This window comes from Siniperca chuatsi, linkage group LG9 (genome assembly GCF_020085105.1).
Source record: "Siniperca chuatsi isolate FFG_IHB_CAS linkage group LG9, ASM2008510v1, whole genome shotgun sequence".
Taxonomy (NCBI): domain Eukaryota; kingdom Metazoa; phylum Chordata; class Actinopteri; order Centrarchiformes; family Sinipercidae; genus Siniperca; species Siniperca chuatsi.
The window spans coordinates 4243523-4260226 of record NC_058050.1 but is presented as its reverse complement, the minus strand read 5'-3'; the positions used below and the strand labels follow the sequence as shown (position 1 = coordinate 4260226).

General features: G+C 40.2%; 2 protein-coding genes across 6 annotated transcripts in view; both read left to right on the top strand.

Moving 5' to 3' along the window:
* The first annotated feature begins 409 nt into the window (after positions 1-409).
* elp6 (elongator acetyltransferase complex subunit 6) lies at positions 410-4573 on the top strand. Its single transcript, XM_044209555.1, has 7 exons — positions 410-930; positions 1180-1258; positions 1359-1429; positions 2145-2269; positions 2655-2871; positions 3254-3415; positions 3819-4573. The coding sequence occupies exons 1-7, from the start codon at positions 877-879 to the stop codon at positions 3942-3944; spliced, it is 834 nt and encodes a 277-aa protein (XP_044065490.1). The 5' UTR covers positions 410-876; the 3' UTR covers positions 3945-4573.
* Positions 4574-5330: 757 nt separating this feature from the next.
* Positions 5331-16704, top strand: part of LOC122882300 (SREBF chaperone) — a 47910-nt gene continuing 36536 nt past the window's right edge. Inside the window, exons 1-2 of one of the 5 annotated variants that reach the window (XM_044209551.1) lie at positions 5331-5353; positions 12668-12868. In XM_044209551.1, coding sequence (XP_044065486.1) covers positions 12747-12868 — 122 coding nt within the window. In that variant the 5' untranslated portion in view covers positions 5331-5353; positions 12668-12746. Of the gene's footprint in view, positions 5354-6600; positions 6883-7682; positions 8171-8252; positions 8275-12667; positions 12869-16704 lie in introns of those variants that run through there. The other 4 variants (XM_044209550.1, XR_006379326.1, XM_044209548.1 and 1 more) reach the window with 4 other exon arrangements.

Sequence of the window (16704 nt, the reverse complement as noted above, 5' to 3'; positions counted from 1 at the left end):
TTCTCTCTTGAATCATGCTTAGAAGCTAAAAATGCATGAATTTAAAGAAGAATCTGATCTAGAGTGGGACAATGAAGAGCAGAGTTCAGGTTTGGTTTCTCTGAGGCAGAATTTGTCACCAGAGAGATGAGAATCATTCCTTTACTGCCATTAATTTAACTGTGGCTGACTTTATTCCTGCGTGTAACTGCTATTTCTAGTGATACTAATAACATTGCCTCTATCACCACAATTACCACTACTGCTACTACCATTACTCATTACATCGGTACTACCAGCAGGAGGCGGTGTCTTCAAATTAACAAGGACGGAAACACATCGAAGAAGTCGCCATGCGCTTGCAAAGATCGTCTATTTCGATCGCTGTACATAGCTGTCACCATGAAGACCATTCTGTCACGGACGTGAGGTGGTTGGTTTTCCAAAAACAAATACGCATGGAACCTTCAATTCAATCTTCAAACTTGAGATTGTGTTATTGTGCAATATAGAGTTAATAGAGCTAATAAAACTCGCAAAAATAATTCTGAAACGTAAGATATATATGCAGCTGTAAGCCGTTACTAACGGTTTAAGTTCTCCGCGGTCCGAAACGACTTTTCCGATAGATGCAGAGTGAGACATCTTGCGGTGTTTTTACTCGTCTTTGGTAGCATGCTACTTAACGTTAGCACAGCAGCTAGCATAGTAGAGAGGAAAGCTGTCAAATTAAGTAGAATCTCTGATGTTACTTTTTAAACTATGAATTTACAAGACACATTTTGAGATCAATTCCTGCTAACAACTCCTATTTTGGAGCGTTATTTTAGCTCACTTGCAAACTGTTTAGCTTGTATTATTTGCAGTTAACGTTAGGGTTAGCTAGTAAAGTTAGCTATGTTTACAGAGCTCAACAGTATCTTGAACACCTCTCCCGACAGTTTCACACAGGTGAGGAACATTTTTAATTTATCTAGCATGATGATAGGCACTGTAACATTACACATTGCTTTATTAGGTTGTACCACACTGTTCTATATGCTGATGTTACTGTATGTGAGTTCCTGTTGTATTTGCAGCAGTCTTTAACAGCTATGTAACGTTAGCCGCAAAATGATCTAGCAGCATTTATATTTGCCTAAAGCTAATGTCAAGTTTGTAACTTTGTCCTAACCTACAGTCTATGGTCCTAACCTACAGGGAGAATTTATCTTGGTCTCAGACAGACAAAGTGATGCCTCTTTCCTCATTCACCACTTCCTCTCTTTGTACCTACGAGGTGAGTTCACTTCTCGACTGTCATTGTGTTACTAAAATGAGCAATTTAGCAAGGTCTGAACCGCAGCTGAGGTCGCTGTTTTTTGTTTTTTTAATTTCAGCACGCTGCAGAGTGTGGTTTCTGGGTCTGGTGCAGTCCTTCAATCATTACAGTGCAGTCGGTCAGAGATTGGTGAGTCTCCACTGTTATCATCCCTGTGCTGTAGTCTCATTTACCATTTACACTTTAAGAGGAGAGTGTTATTTCAAGACCTCATGACATGAAAAGTGAATATTTACCATTGCAGTCAGTGTAATATTAATGAGTTTATTTTGCACGCATTCAACTGAATCATATTATGTATTATCCATCATATCTGTCTCTTCCTTTAAAACATACTTTGACCATTAAAAAGCTCTTTTGTTTCCATCCTTGATTTTTATTTCTTTTCTCGTTACTTCTGTATTATAACGTCATTTTCGTTCACAGGAGTTTGTCATTATTGGTTACTTGCTTCTAGCAAACATTTTCCAACATTGAACTCCAGATGAGCACTGGATAAAAAGCCTAAAAATAGTGTGTGTTACTTCAATTTGCCACATGTTACATAGTCAGTGAAATGCTGATGTGTCTGCGTAGCTTTTTTGGCTTTTAGTTTTAGTTACGATGACATTGAATCTGCGTGTATCTGTAAAACTAGCCCCTCGTGAGATGTATGACCCCATTGTTGTTTATCACAAACCTTTTTTACTTAATTTGTAAAATACATATTAATTGAGACCTGGGTTCACTGAGTTAGTTGAGAACACAGCTAGCTGCTTGCTAGCAATGTTAGCCTTTATTTGGTGCCATCACAAGTGCTGACATTGAATCTGTGTGTATCTCTGTGTTAATTGTGTGTCCTCAGGGTGTAAGCCTAGCACAAGCAAAGGAAAAAGGTCAGCTGGTTTTCCTAGAAGGACTGAAGGAGTCGCTGTCTGTTTTGATTCCTCAAGAAACCGACACAGGAAGTCAAGCCATGGACTTCCTCAGGTACAAACAAATAATTACTTTGTTCTTGTTAGGTTTTTGCAACTTTATTTTTGTTTTGTCTTACCTGCAGACTTATATATTTTTATCGTCATATGTTATCACTGTTTATCAAATCCATTTGTAACCACCATGTAAATTAACTTAACTATAATTGTAAACTATATATTTCTGTCTGGATTACCAATCCAACAGTATTACATTTACACAGTACTCTCAAGTTTTTGTCCGGTTTCATATCAAGATGTAAAATTATATACATTTTTCCTCATATTTCCTGACTTCCAGACCTATATAGGAATCCTGTAATAACAACCCACATTTACCAGTCTGACACCTTGTTACGTCTCTTCCATTATCTCCATCTCCCTCATTTCTCTGTCTTTAGGGATCCTGCCGTTGGCCTGAAGAGTCTGTACGAGTTTGTCCGGGCCAGTGTGAGCAGCTCTGGTGGCCGGGATGAGGGGATGGGCGGGGCAGAGGAGTGGGGACCTCCGGTGTTGCTGGTGGATGACCTCAGTGTGCTGCTGAGTCTGGGGGTGAGCGTTGGAGCCGTGCTGGACTTCAGCCACTACTGCCGAGCCACCATCTGCTCCCAGCTACAGGTTAGATTCTCGCTGTCAAAGCATGATTGCATTGCTGTCTTTGGATTGCCGTAAATTAAAGTTAATTCAATTATATTATATAGATTTTGGTCATGTAAATTAAACTTGCATGGCCAAAATCTCCCCACCAGCTTCAATTTGCTTTTATTTGAGACGTTTTACGGGACGTATACTGTTGTCACCTGGCACGACCACGGCTGAGTGAGTTGGATGTGGTTTAAAATGGCATTTGCAGTTGTATGTATTCATAACATGTATTTACTACTGAGCATTGACTTGCTGTATGTTCAATAAGAGAGGTTAGGATAAAGTGAACATCTCTAATGTCATGTTAGAAAAAAAAAACTCTGTCTTACCACCATAACTTTGACTTTGACTGCAGGGAAATGTGGTGATGGTGGCACGCTGTGATGGGGAAGAAGAGGAGGACAACGGAGATGATGAAGGCTCAGAGAGACTTCTGAAGGGCCTGACCCACCAGTGTAGCCTCACTCTTCATGTACAGGGTCTCACCACTGGCTACTGCAGGGACATACACGGGCAGGTGTGTGTGTTTGTCCGTACAGTGTTTCGGATTCTGAATGAACAAACATTTTCACTGTATAGATGTGCCAATAGTCCACGACTGAAGATAATTTTCATTAGCGATTAATCTGCCAATTATTTTCTCAATTAATCTGTTGGTTTACCAAAGTTTCAGTTTACTATCATAGAAGACAAACAGCAAATATTCACATTTGAGAATCTGGAATAAGTGAATGGCATTTTTGCTTAAAAAATTACTTAAATGATCAATCGATTATCAAATTTGTTGTACGTTTTTTAAAGTATTAATACCTAAGTGAAATCAGTGAACATCAGTAACTTTTAAAGGTGACAAAAATAGTGATATATATAGATTTCTGCAATAAAATTGCAAGTAAACCAATAGTGTTCTTTGTTTTCAGGTGGAAGTGTGTTGGAGGAGGAGACAAGGTGACGGACAGTACACACAGAAGAAACTCTTTCAGTACAAGGTCCACGATAAAGGAGCCTCCTTCTTTGCTCGTGGGACGTCCAGCGCTGTTCTCTAGTTCCACCTTTCAGCGTTCTCGTTTGCCTTTGTCTCTCTTACATGTGACAACTGACTGTTATATTTCAATATCACCAGACAATACAAATGTTGGTTGTCTAGCTGCCAAAGTGGTTGGTGAACTAGACAAATTTACGAGCCATAGCCAAGCTTTGCATTGGGATGCTCGCTAGTGTCATTGACCCGGTCTGGACCCCGGGCTTTCTGGAGGAAGTTCACTGTGATCCTGCCCACTTCTCAGATCTGTTTCGGCTGTTCAAATAAGTGAAGTGAAAACAAAACGGCAATTCAGTCTGATTATCAGGCTGGTCTGCTGAAGGTGTTGACTACAGGCTCATGCTATTGTCAGTATTCGGGCACTAGATGAATCAGTTTTTGTTTGTTGACAGCATGCTATGAATGCAGACCGTTTACACGTGTTCTGGTTAATGAACAATAATGGACTGACTGATAGTTATGCTGTAGACCAATAAATAAAATGCATCGGTCACAGGGACTGCTGGTGTTTGGGCGTGAAAATAATAATGAACAAAGAAGATGAATATTTCCACCCAGAATTGTTTTACAACTGAATGGAGCTGCAACGCCGCTGGATCTTGGTTGAATAAAATCTAGTGAAAGTGTGAAAAATGTTGTCATTGTCTGTGTCCACACTAGAGGTCGCCCTGTCCTTGCTCTCCACACTGCAGGGTGAGAGGTCGAAGTGGAGAGGGCTCTCTGATTTGACAACCAGTAGATTTGAAACGCTGTTTCTGCATGCCAGCATCAAATTCGAGACATACAAGTTAGCCTCTAGCTACTTCCCAAAACAAAGGAATAATACGACAGTTGCTCGTCTGTTTACCCAGGAGGAACTCAGCAACAACTACATTTGGGGATCTCTGAAGTTTGTCCAGGCAAGTGTGCGAACAGTTAAGCTATTACTCGTTAGCATTAGCCGCGTTACGAAAGTTAGCTCCGTGGCGGAGGAAAGCATGGGAACTATTGAATTGTCTTATGACATAATGTTAGCCACTGAGCGTTGTTATGGCCATAGCAGCGAGGTTGTAGTTGATGTGCTCACAAGCATCAGTTTTGATGATATGAGCCCCGGACGTCCCAAACCACACTGTACAACCTAACGTCGTCACTGTGCTAACGTTAAGCAAGCTAACTTGAGCGTCAATTTGGTAACGTTTCTATAACTATTCTCATAGTTTGACAATGACAGCCATGTTAATCAGGTGCTTGTAACGCTAGCACCTTGTGGCATGTATGACCCCATATTTTCTAAGTAATTAGTAAAATACATATTGATTGATTTTGACCACTGGGTAAAAGCTAGGCGCTTGCTATATTAACGTTAGCTATGTACTGTTAGCCTTTAGCTTGGTGCCACACCATCACAAGTTGTCTGCAAGTACAGAAAAGGTTGGCTAAAGTAATTGAGAGTAACGTTAGTTGTATGGGTATATTTAGTTGTAACCGTGAACATAAGAAATAACAATGTAGTGCGTGAATTTGGTCATTTAGTTTTTAAAATGCTCAGGTTATGGAGTGCTGTTTGTGCTAGAGACTAAGTCAGTCACACACGCACTCAGGTAACTTAACGTTAACTTAACGTTAGCAAGCTAACAATTACTGGGTTTGTCGTTAACTTCTACAGTTCATAAATTGTGTTTAGTTAAGTCGCAAACTTAGGTGTTCGTATTTAATTCCGACTGATGTGACAAAGTCTTAAAATAAGTTTTACGTAGTGAGAGTTGGAGACACCCTGCAAGATACTGGCAGCTAACGTTAGCTAGCTGTTTCCACTAACGTTAGTTAGCAAGCGAGCAGGTTACGAAAATAGTTATGAAAATACATTCACCCAATCAGAACAATCAGCGAGGCTTATTTGTGTGTTATCTTGGGGAAATTTGAATCGCATTAAAACGTGATAAATTGGGCCATTATTTGCATGTGCCAGCTCAGTGGTATCTACACCTTCTCATGTCAAACTAAAGAATTGTTGACAAAGGTCATGAACTGCTTTTTGGTTGAGGCGTTGCCAGAGACCTACTCATCTAACATGCTTTGTGGAAAATGTGAAAGATATATATATAGTGTACAGAATTTCTACTTTTCTGGAAACCTGTGATGGATTACTCAATCTTAGATAAATCCTTCTGTTCTTGCCTTGTCTTTTTGTCAAGGTCTTCCCCATGACAAAAGTAAAACTGCACTTCATTTATTTGAGGAGCATCATTGTTTGTCACCCCTGAGCATCCCAGGCCCTGGCTTTGGGAGTCACTGCGCTAGCTTGTTCCTGGCAGGTGATGTTGCCACAGGGTTGCATCATCCCTGCATGTGTTCACTGTCTTGTGATAGCTGTTTCACTATTTTGGCTAGTTTAACTAGGGTCTAGATTGTAAAGGCAATTACATGTACTGGAAAAAGATGACTTTCGAAACTATACCAAATATAATGTTCTTTTACAGATATGTGCATGATAACCGGCAGATATAATTAATTAAAAAAATAAAAATTCAGTGTGTCCTTGTCACAGACATCCTTGTGAGGAAATGGACTGCCTGTTACACATCATTGGTTATGTGGTTACTGATTGACAGGATATTTCTGTGAACAGCTCTGGTTGTAAAAGGCTATGTTGCAGTAATCTGCTCATCCACATCAAGCTGGTCACATTTACAACAGTTCTAATGGGTGTCACTGATCAATGGGTGTCACTTGTACTTGCAACTATGAGATTGCACGTTGATGCAGTTATGTTCTGGAAAATGGACACAGCCTAAAGCTCTCTGGCATGTTTGTGGATATTGGTATAGTTTTTGGCTTGCAGTAAACTTGAAGATAATTAGTAACGCATTTAAATGCATTGCATGATACTGAAAGTTGTTGATTATGCCATTGGAATCTATAAACCTTGGGGATGCATTCAAGCTGGGCATTGAAAAGAGGTAAGCTGGTATTTTTTAGCTTTTTTTCCCCCAAATCTCCCTTTCCAGTGTAGGGTGTACTGTCTTAGTTTTGAAATGGCTTTGATACAGTTCATCCATAAACTCAGTGCACCATTTTGTTCACAGATATGTTGTAAGCATGTGGCTTTATAAATCTACCTTAATCTGCAAGCCACCAAATTAAGCTGCAGAGACCCACAGTGATCTTCCTAACTGAATTTGCGCTTGCAAGGTGAAACACTGTGTCTGTCATGTCTGTAGCTGGATTTTTGTTTGCAAGTAAGTGTGCTGGCTTCTCACGTAGGAGGCATATAGACTGTTCTTTGTTAGATTATTAGTTGCGTAGCACGTATCCGCAAAAGCACGTAGTTATTTAATGAGAGACATTTTCCACTCTGTGTCATGAAGATTTATTTGTAGTTTGTTGGGTTTAAGCAGAAAGTTTTTTTTATTTATTTTTTTATTCCCTCGTCTGTAGTAGCTGGTATATACCAACAAACGCCATCCGGACAGACAGAATAGGATTTCGAAAACAATCGCTGGTCTCCTGCCAAAGTGGCTGTAGAGAACACTCACAACTCACTGGCCTGAAACAACAGTTTACCTGCGCTTGACCTGTAGCTGGTCTTATTTTTCAGCTCTGGTAGTGAAGTTTTAAAGCCTCCGTCAAACTTGTCATGCTTTTGAGATGTGAATGCCTACAGGCTGTGAACAGAGGAGGAAGGAAGCAGTGGGGGGTGGCCATAGGCCCTAAGCCCTGCTCGTTGAGTTTCCGATCGGCTCAATCCCGGATTAGTTCACTGACGGAGATGCTGCTGAGCCTTTGCCAAATCAGGTCTGACTGCTACACCCACGTAACGACACAGCACGCAGTGAACTGGACAAACAGCTGAGAGATGCAGGAGGAATTCATTCAAAGTTTTCCCTTGCGAGACAGTGAGCAGGACCTGGCTGAGAGTCGACTTTCCTACAGAAACAGAGAGCAGAAAGGCTTTACTTCAAAGCCTTTGCAGAACCCATTGTGAAAGCTTGCCAGGACGTTGCTGTTTTTACTGTATAGGGTGTTTATAACAACAGATCAAGAGACTCCTGAGGCGAATACCTCCCAGGGAATGTTTCCGTTGCTCCCGGGGGGACGAGCCGAGCAGTCGCACACTCTGAATGAATCAAGAGGGGAGCACTATGTTAACCACAACGCACCGCTTAAACTAAAAAAAACCAGTGCTGCTGCTTTCAGGGGACATAAACGGCAGCGAACCAGAGAGATAACCTGGTCTCCCATTAGCAGGTATGGTCTCAGAACAGTTCAAGACTTATGTATGATGGATACAGCGTGGTCACTGCTGATGTGACAGAGCTGTGTTGTGTATTGACATCATGTGAGAAGCTGAGGTAAGAGAGAGCTGTGAGAGCATTATATTTTTTTCTATTTTGTAATTTATCTGTGTAAAATCAAAATCACAATTTATGTACATTATATGTACATTTTGTTTTGTTTATTTCACACTTGCTTTGGCAATGTAAACGTCTGTTTCCCATGCTAATAAAGCCTCTTTGAATTCGAATTTGGTAAGGTGGTAATGGTCAGTAGAATGAGATACTGTGTAAATCCAGCTGCAGTATGTGCACCAGGGCAGCCAGTTAAACATTGTAATAGAGCGGTTTGTAACTTTAAACAGTGATCCTGTCTGCTGAGTAAACAGAGAGACAAGAGCTGAGATTGAGCAGAGAAGTCAACAGGAGATTGAGTTGATATGGGAAACGGAAGGAACCGATTTTTGTTTGAAGTTAGGTGAACCTCCCAAAAGGCAAAGATTTCACAATTTTTTGTACTCAGACCTTGTTAATCTTAAATGCGTGTTCAGGCTGGCACTCACAAAGCCATAATACAATAGTGTATAGTTTTGAGTATGCTTGGACAAAAATTTGAGATTATCAATTTGATGATTTTCAGTGGAATCATATTATGGCGGTATGAACATATCATTTAACAAAATTCTTCGAATTAATCATTCTAAGCAAATTGTAACTTAAAAACTAACCAAATGAGTCATGTAAGTTTGTCTTTAACATATTGAGATGAAGAGTTTTGTCTAATGTAATGCATAGTAGTCGCGCACACTTAATTGCAGTAAACATACATTTTAGGGCTGCAACTAACAATTACTTTCATTATCTTAATCTGATGAGTATTTTGTTGATTTATAAATTAATCAAGGGGCCTCTAAAATGTGAAAATAGTGAAAAAGCCCATCACCATTTACCAGACCCAAGGTGCTTTTTTCCCGACCAACAGCCCAAAATCCAAAGGTATTTCATTTAATACCACAGCAGTCTAAGCAAATGTTCATATTTGACTTGCTGGGACCAGTGGACATGTGACATTTTTGCTTAAAAAAAATTATGTTGATTTCAGTCATATTATTCAGTCCTAGCTTTGAGTGAACTGACTACTAGCTGTTGTGTCATTGAAGTCATATAGTGCATAGTATTGCTGCTATAGCTGAGGAACTGGCTGATTGGCTGGTGATGAGCAAAGTCACCTAAACATTCAGGTGCAGCAACTATTCACCGTCACTAATGAGGAATCAGGATTAGGGCTGCAATTAACGGTTTTTTCCATTATCGATTAATCTGTTGATTTATTTTCTTGATTAATTGTGTCGTTCATAAAATGTCAGAAAATAGAGAGGGGGGGAAATGGCCATAACAATGCAGAAAATTCTCTTATTTTAGAAGCGTGGACCAGTGAATGTGAATATTTTTCCTTGATAAATGACTGAAATAATTGATTTCTAAAATTGTTGCCAATTAAATCATTTCAGCACTAGTAAATACTTAAAGAACCTCCATTAAATGCTACTGTCTTCTGCCGTGGCCGGCATATTCCTCTGTGCATCCTGAATGGTAGTGGAATTTACCCACTGTCTAAGGCTGTTTTCAGGGAACCTGGTGGTTGTTTTTTTCAACCAGGTGTTTGCTTCAGTGTAGCTGCTCAGCCGGAGTTGCGTGTTTCCTACTGGTGGGAACGTGTCCACACCTTTTTTGCTGCTGAATGAGCTGTGTGTTTAAGTGCTGTCTAGCTTGTCACCCCTGTATGAGCTGGTCTGAAGGAAAAACACACCATGCCTGTAGTCAGCAGCACGTGTGCCAACACATGGAGTATGTAGCTAATTAGGTGTTCTCCCTATAAGAGCTGGCCTCTGTGTGTGTGTGTTACCTGTGTGTCTGTAGAGATGTACCCACAAGATTTGCCCAATGAGATGCAAGGTGATTTTTATAAAACCTTACAGCTAGGCTACAGTTTTGTTTCACATGTGTATTTGTTAACCCTGGACTTTCAGGAAGCACGAAAAGAAGAAAGCAGTCAGAGATCACACACAGTATCTTTGTCAGAACATGTTTAGACATTTAAAATCATTTGGAGATAAATCTGAATAAAAAATATACATATTGATAGACAGTCATGGGATGTCAACATCGCATATAATTATTCACCGCTGCTACCAGTTTCTACACTACTCTGGCTTTCCAGCACTGCTCATGGGCATCGCAATACATTTTCAGCATTGATACAAATTTTGACAGTTGATTAAATGTTTAAGTCATGTATCAAGCAAAAGTGCCAAACATTTGCTGGTTGCAGCTTTTTAATTGAGGTTGAGATTTTCTGTTTTTCTCTGGTTTATACCATTGTAAATGTAAAACCTTAGGTTTCCAAACTCTTGGTGTACAAAACAAGCAATTTGAGAATGTCATCATGAGCTCTAAGGACTTATGATGGGCATTTTTCACTAATTTCTGACATTTTATACCCTAAAGGATTGATCAGTTAAAGGTGGGGTCAGTGATTGTAATCCAGTATGCTTTTTTTTTTTTGGTCAAATTCAGCGAATATCTCCTCACTATCCACTAGCTGTCGATTCTGTGTGTGCGCTGAAAAAACACCTTGTGTTTGTACACAGCCCTGGCTCTGTAAATGGGGAAACAAACAAAGTGGCTCGGACCGAGCCACGCAACACGATTCCAGCCAATCAGCAATAGTTTGTGCTTGTCCCGGCTACTCTCCCTCTTCCACGTCCTCGCCCACAAGGAACAGAGCTACACCATGATAGTCATAAAACTTAAATAACATCAGAGATATTACCCTACCAACTTTGTAGAAAAATATTTTGCTTGCTGCGGCAGACCTCACATTCTTTCCCTTAAAATTAGACGTCTTCGCCTGAGTAACGTTACTCGTCCTGCCTGTGCTCTTCTGTGGAATTACACCATAGTAAGAAGAAAATCTAAATAACCTCAGAGATAACCCTGTCATGTTAGTTTCTTCTTTGTTCTTTTAGAATTCGCAATAAACAATGTTGCTCCATATAGGCCAGCCGCGATACTTACATTATCGACTTATTGTACGAAATATGGACATGACCTCGAACATTTTTGCTGACCTTGATATTGCCCGTTGTGTTTGCATGCGTGTTTGTTTACATAAAAGAATGTCACTAACATTTTAGCCAATATGTATGTATCCACCGTTTACAGCCGCTTCTTTCACAATGGAGAGAAAAGGTCATTTTGGGCATCACGTGACAGGAAGTTGTAGTTACACGGTTTGCCCTCGGGCCGTATTGCCCAGTTGTTAGTGTCGTTGCCTTGGCAATGCGAGTCCACGAATTTGGGGGGGCGGAGCTTCTGAAGGAGCACTGAAGGGAGGGGTGTATTTGTTTGTTGATATTTGAACTCAACAGCCAATCGTTCTCCAGAATCGCAGACTCCACCTTTTTAATTAAGAAAATCCATTCAATTAATCAATTACAAAATTATTATTGGCTGCAACTTGCAGTCCTAGAGAGAATGTAGCTGAGTAAAACTGCTGTATCAGCTTTGTGCTGTGGAATCAGCCATTGAACCAAGTGACCAGATGGACACCATCCTATACGTGTAGGGCTGCAACTAACGATTATTTTCAATATCAGTTAATCTAAGGATTCGTTTTCTAGCTTGACTGATTTTTTTTTCTACAAAATGTCAGAAAATGGTAAAAAAAAAAATTGCTTATTATCGATACATTTTCAGAGCCCAAATTGACAAGTACAGATTACTTGTTTTGTCTGACCCATAGTCTAAAAACCAAAGATAATCAATGACAAAGAAAAGCAGCAAATTCTCACATTTGAGAAGCTGGAAAGTGGGAATGTTTGAAATCGACTACAACAAAAGTGTCCGATTAATTTTCTGCCAAGTTACTAATGGTTTCATCTCTAAATACCTTTAAATCGAGCAGATGTTTACTAACTTATTCCATTTCATCAAAACCTCAAAGTAGGAGTGCAAGTAATAATTCTGTTTGTTGTTTTTTTGTAATAAATTAGTCTATAAATAATGACAATCTCCCTAACAAGTTTTCTTTTTTAAACTGCCCAGTAACCCTCCTCCCCACACAAAAAGAATAAAAGGAGAAGAGTCTCACTGTGTGTATATATATATATATATATATATATATATATATATATATATATATATATATATATATATATATATATATATTTTATGATATACCCCTCTTGTGTAAAAGTTTGTTTTTATTATAAGAATTGATATTTATTGGTTGATATTTTTAGACCAACTCTCTGTGATGTAACTAGATGTAGAGGTGAATGTGTGTGGGGAAACAAAACATTCATTTGTTCACATTGCAGTAATTTCTACAATGTGAAAGACAAACCAACGACTGTGAGTATTTTAAATGATCTGTTAAACTATTTAATTGTCTCACTCTCTCCTCCAGGTCCCTGGATGCCCCGCGGCGCACCGTCCTCGGCCGCGCAGTGCTTCCCAATGGCCGGGAGTTGACCCCGTCCGTCAGGATGACGCTGCGTGAGCAGCTGAGAGAGAAGATCGCGGCGGCCTTCTACCGCCATGGGCTGCTGTGTGCCTCCTACCCAGTACCCATCATCCTCTTCACCTCCGCCAGCATCCTCACCTGCTGGTAGGTGTTCTGTCTGGGGTTTGGTGTTTATGTTTCTATGCTTAAATTTAAATTGAATTCTGTTTTTTTGACTGCTGGAAATATTAGTTTTTCTTGTGTCAGAAAGCTGTTGATTTATCTCAGTGGTCATTTTTTAGGCCATCGTTTGTAATGTTAAAGCACTACTGAGAATCAAAGTCACCAGTGAAAATCAGTTCTGGCAGAGCTATGAGGATGCAATAACATGACATGGAAGTGGTGTATTTAGCTCTGTTGTGTAGAGCGTTTGGGACGTATTTAAACACATGGATGTTATGATGGTCGTGTAATTGGCCAGGTGTGTGTAGGTGAGAAAGTAAGCAGGGTTAACTTCTTACACAAGCTCTTTTTAGGAATTAAACTATTTCTGTCACTTATCCTGTGTACAAAGAAGTGCAACACTATGAAGGCCTTCCAGGAGAGAGTGTGTAAATGTGCGCCATTATCCCCATATGTAAAAATCATCACATCTACTCCCTCTCTATGACTGTTGGCTTTTCCCTCGGCATGTGATATACGTAATTCCAGATCGAGTCCTCACATGGAGAATAAATCTATAGTTTATGCAGTAAAGACGTCAGGAGAAGCTTTGGAATTTATTTCCTCCAGTAAAAGACGTTACACGAGCCGTCAGAAACTCCTGTAGTGCTAGCCTAGCAACAGTAATGCCATAATGCAACACTCTCTGTTGGAGACACTCTTTTCATTTAAAAAGAATATGTGATGTTCTTGAATCTAATACAACCCCCACTTTTCCAGAAAAAAAATAGTCTTATATTGAGGCCAATACGGTATTTTAAGACGTTTTTTCCATTTGCACATGTGTGCTCACAATCTATAGATACTAAAGGATAAAAGATGGAATGGGGAAAAAACTAAATCGTGTACGTGTCTGATTAGTAATAGATGAATCCATTACTCGTACCTATTCCTACTTTTCACTCCGCATTTGCGTATGGCCGTTTGCAACAGCTATAAATACTTTTGATTTCCGACAAGGTTCCGTCGTTGGAACTAGTTTTTGCAAAACTCGGCCCTTAGAATCCATTGGAACTCCTGTTCTCGTCAACGGAGCAAGCTAAAAACTTTTTTAGAACAATTATTCATAGCCGGCATCCCCTGTTGGGATGGATGTATGACTGCAGACCTCTTAGGAGTACCTGCTTTTTAGTGCAGGCTCCATTAAAACATGAGAGAAAAGCAAACTTGTCATCCAGTGTAGACTGACTGAATTGTAGAGAAAGTGATTGGAGGAGGCAAGTAACCGGCTCAACTCATCTGAACTGGCCATCTGCGCACACATAACAGCCCCCCGCCGACACATTGACACAAACATTCACAACACACGCACATATCTACTCTGGTCAAAAGAGAGGACATAGGTCAGAGAGTTGGCCTGGCTTCATCAGTAAAGCTATTGTAAAACAATCTCAGCAATCTGAAACACACACACATGCACCGGCTGCGTGCTGTCCTTGCAGCACCTTTCAGCTGGGGTGCCGACCAAATGGATGACTGACCACCACCCGGGGCGAAATGAAAGAAAAGAGCTTGACGACGGGGATGTTAAAGGCAGGACTAGAGCAAAGGGCTGTGAGAAAATGGCCTTGTGAGAATGGGAGGCCTGTCCCTCCATCTGCCTGTCAGGAGGGGGGCTGGCTCCACACAAAAGAGGCCTTTGTGGAGGTACAGTGACCTTGGAGAGTAGGGGAGGCATGGAGGGAGGGAGGTGAGAGAGGGAGAAAAACAGAGAGAGGTTTCCATCCAACTGATCATCCAATCCAAATTTGTTAAAGGGAAATAAATAATATTTGGACTAACCAACAGCACAAAAAGACAATACACTGTCCGCATGGAAGCTGATAATGTTATTGATCAATACCAGTGACTCATTTCCCAGACCCTCCCAATCTCACCTGCAGTTACTACATACAGAAATACAAAGACTTGATCTCAAACAGGCCCTCAGCTTGAAGGCTTGTCATTAAAAATTGGAAAAGTGGGTAATGTCATCATACATTATCATAATTGCACATATAGTGTATTCACGTTAGGTCTAGCCTACCCTCCAAGTAGGGCTTTGTATAATTTAAAAATGTTCGGTACCGGTAACGATACGTTGACTTCAATACCGGTGCGTGAACGATACTTTTTTCGATACCACTTTACACATTATGATACAATTACTTACTTCAAAGGAGGAAGCTGTTCAAAGACCTGTGAGCAGCTGGAGAAATAGTTTTTACACTGCACACTTTACTCAACCTGGATAAGTGGACTAAAATTAAGAAAATGAAGGAATAACTGTATAGTATTGGACTATATAAAATATAAATAAATGTCAGAAGGAACATTAATAACAAACAGTATGGCAGCAATACACCATTGTAGCGTCTAATCCAGTGTTGTGCAAGTTACTCTGGAAATGTAATTAGATTACTGATTACTGATTACTCCTTTTGAAAGTAATCAGTTACTTTTCTGATTAGTTTTTTTCAAAAGTAATTAGTTACATTAGTAGTTATGTTACTTGCCCCCACCCAAAAAAACAACAGAATAACCTTTTTGGCCCGCTCATGAGTGTGTGGGTATTTTCTCAATGATGCGGCGAAATGAAGGTGAGTCCACAGTGGAAATAGGTAGCATATCATCCACGATAAACCCAGCGACGAGTTTGTTCAGTTCTTCTCCACTTACGATTGGTGTTGGACGGGAGAAATCCAACTTCTGTTGTTTAGCGGGAGAAGGACATCCACTGGCACTGGACTCGACAGTAGAAGTTGATGCATTGGTCTCGTCACTCGGTGCTTTCTTGATAAGTCTTACCGTGATGTGCTGCCCTTTCAGGTGTTTTAATAAATTAGATGTGGAGTTTTTCACGGTTGAAAAGGTTATTCCCCCCCCCCCCGCATAATTCACAACGCACAATAATGTTCTTGCCTTTGACCGAAATAAACTCAAAATAATGACTGTATTTCCAGCTACAGAACACGAACTTTTTGCTCTCCATGCTTATCTTGTTTTGATAGTAATCACCGCTAAGGCGCTTACCTGTCAGTAGGTCTCAGGTAAATGACGTCGCGTGGGCGACAGGCAGGGATGACGCCTGACGCTTTGAAAAAAAGCTATTTTTCTTTTTACAATCTCTAGATGATAAAACGCTGCATTCTGTTGGCAACAATATAACGCAGCTGTAACGCAAATTGACCTGGGAAACCAAAACAGTGAGCCCTGTCTCTAGGCGTAACATATGTTGTTTTTTCTGCATGCCTCTACGACATGTAACGTTAGACAGCCAATCACCAGCACTATTAGGTCTTGGTACAAGCATGCTGCATGCTTATTGGCGCACTGAAGCTGCAATAGTACAGAGAAGGCAAGACTAAAAATGAAAAGTAGTAGTAAGTTAACTTTAGCCTATATAGCTAGCTCGTAAAGTGACAGGAAGTCGCCTCCTTTCTTAGTTTATTGGAATGCAGTCAGTTCAAAAGCCTTTTAGTGATGTTAACTTATTGGCATGAGAGCAACTGAAGGAATGTAATTCAGTATGTGTGTCAATCTTACCACTCATGAAGTATAAGTTTTCCACTGCTGTCAAAGTCATTGTTTTTTAGAGACTGGCCGTGGGGTTTAAACTATTCCCATAAACTATCCACCCATCTTGTACCTTTTTATAGGAATAGATAACTATCTCTACCACAAAGCGCTATAATCCAAGCAACTGTAGCTGTCATATTTTGTAGGATGCGCGTGAGCGTGGTTTCCATGGGAACGCAGCCGTCAAGTGGAAGAAAAACCTTGATCGCCTAGTGTAAAAG

Coding starts and splice junctions, on each gene's coding strand:
- elp6 (XM_044209555.1), top strand. CDS start 877: ATGTTTACAGAGCTCAACAGTATCTTGAACACCTCTCCCGACAGTTTC. Junction 1,430..2,144: donor GTGCAGTCGGTCAGAGATTG/GTGAGTCTCCAC, acceptor GTGTGTCCTCAG/GGTGTAAGCCTAGCACAAGC. Junction 3,416..3,818: donor GCAGGGACATACACGGGCAG/GTGTGTGTGTTT, acceptor CTTTGTTTTCAG/GTGGAAGTGTGTTGGAGGAG.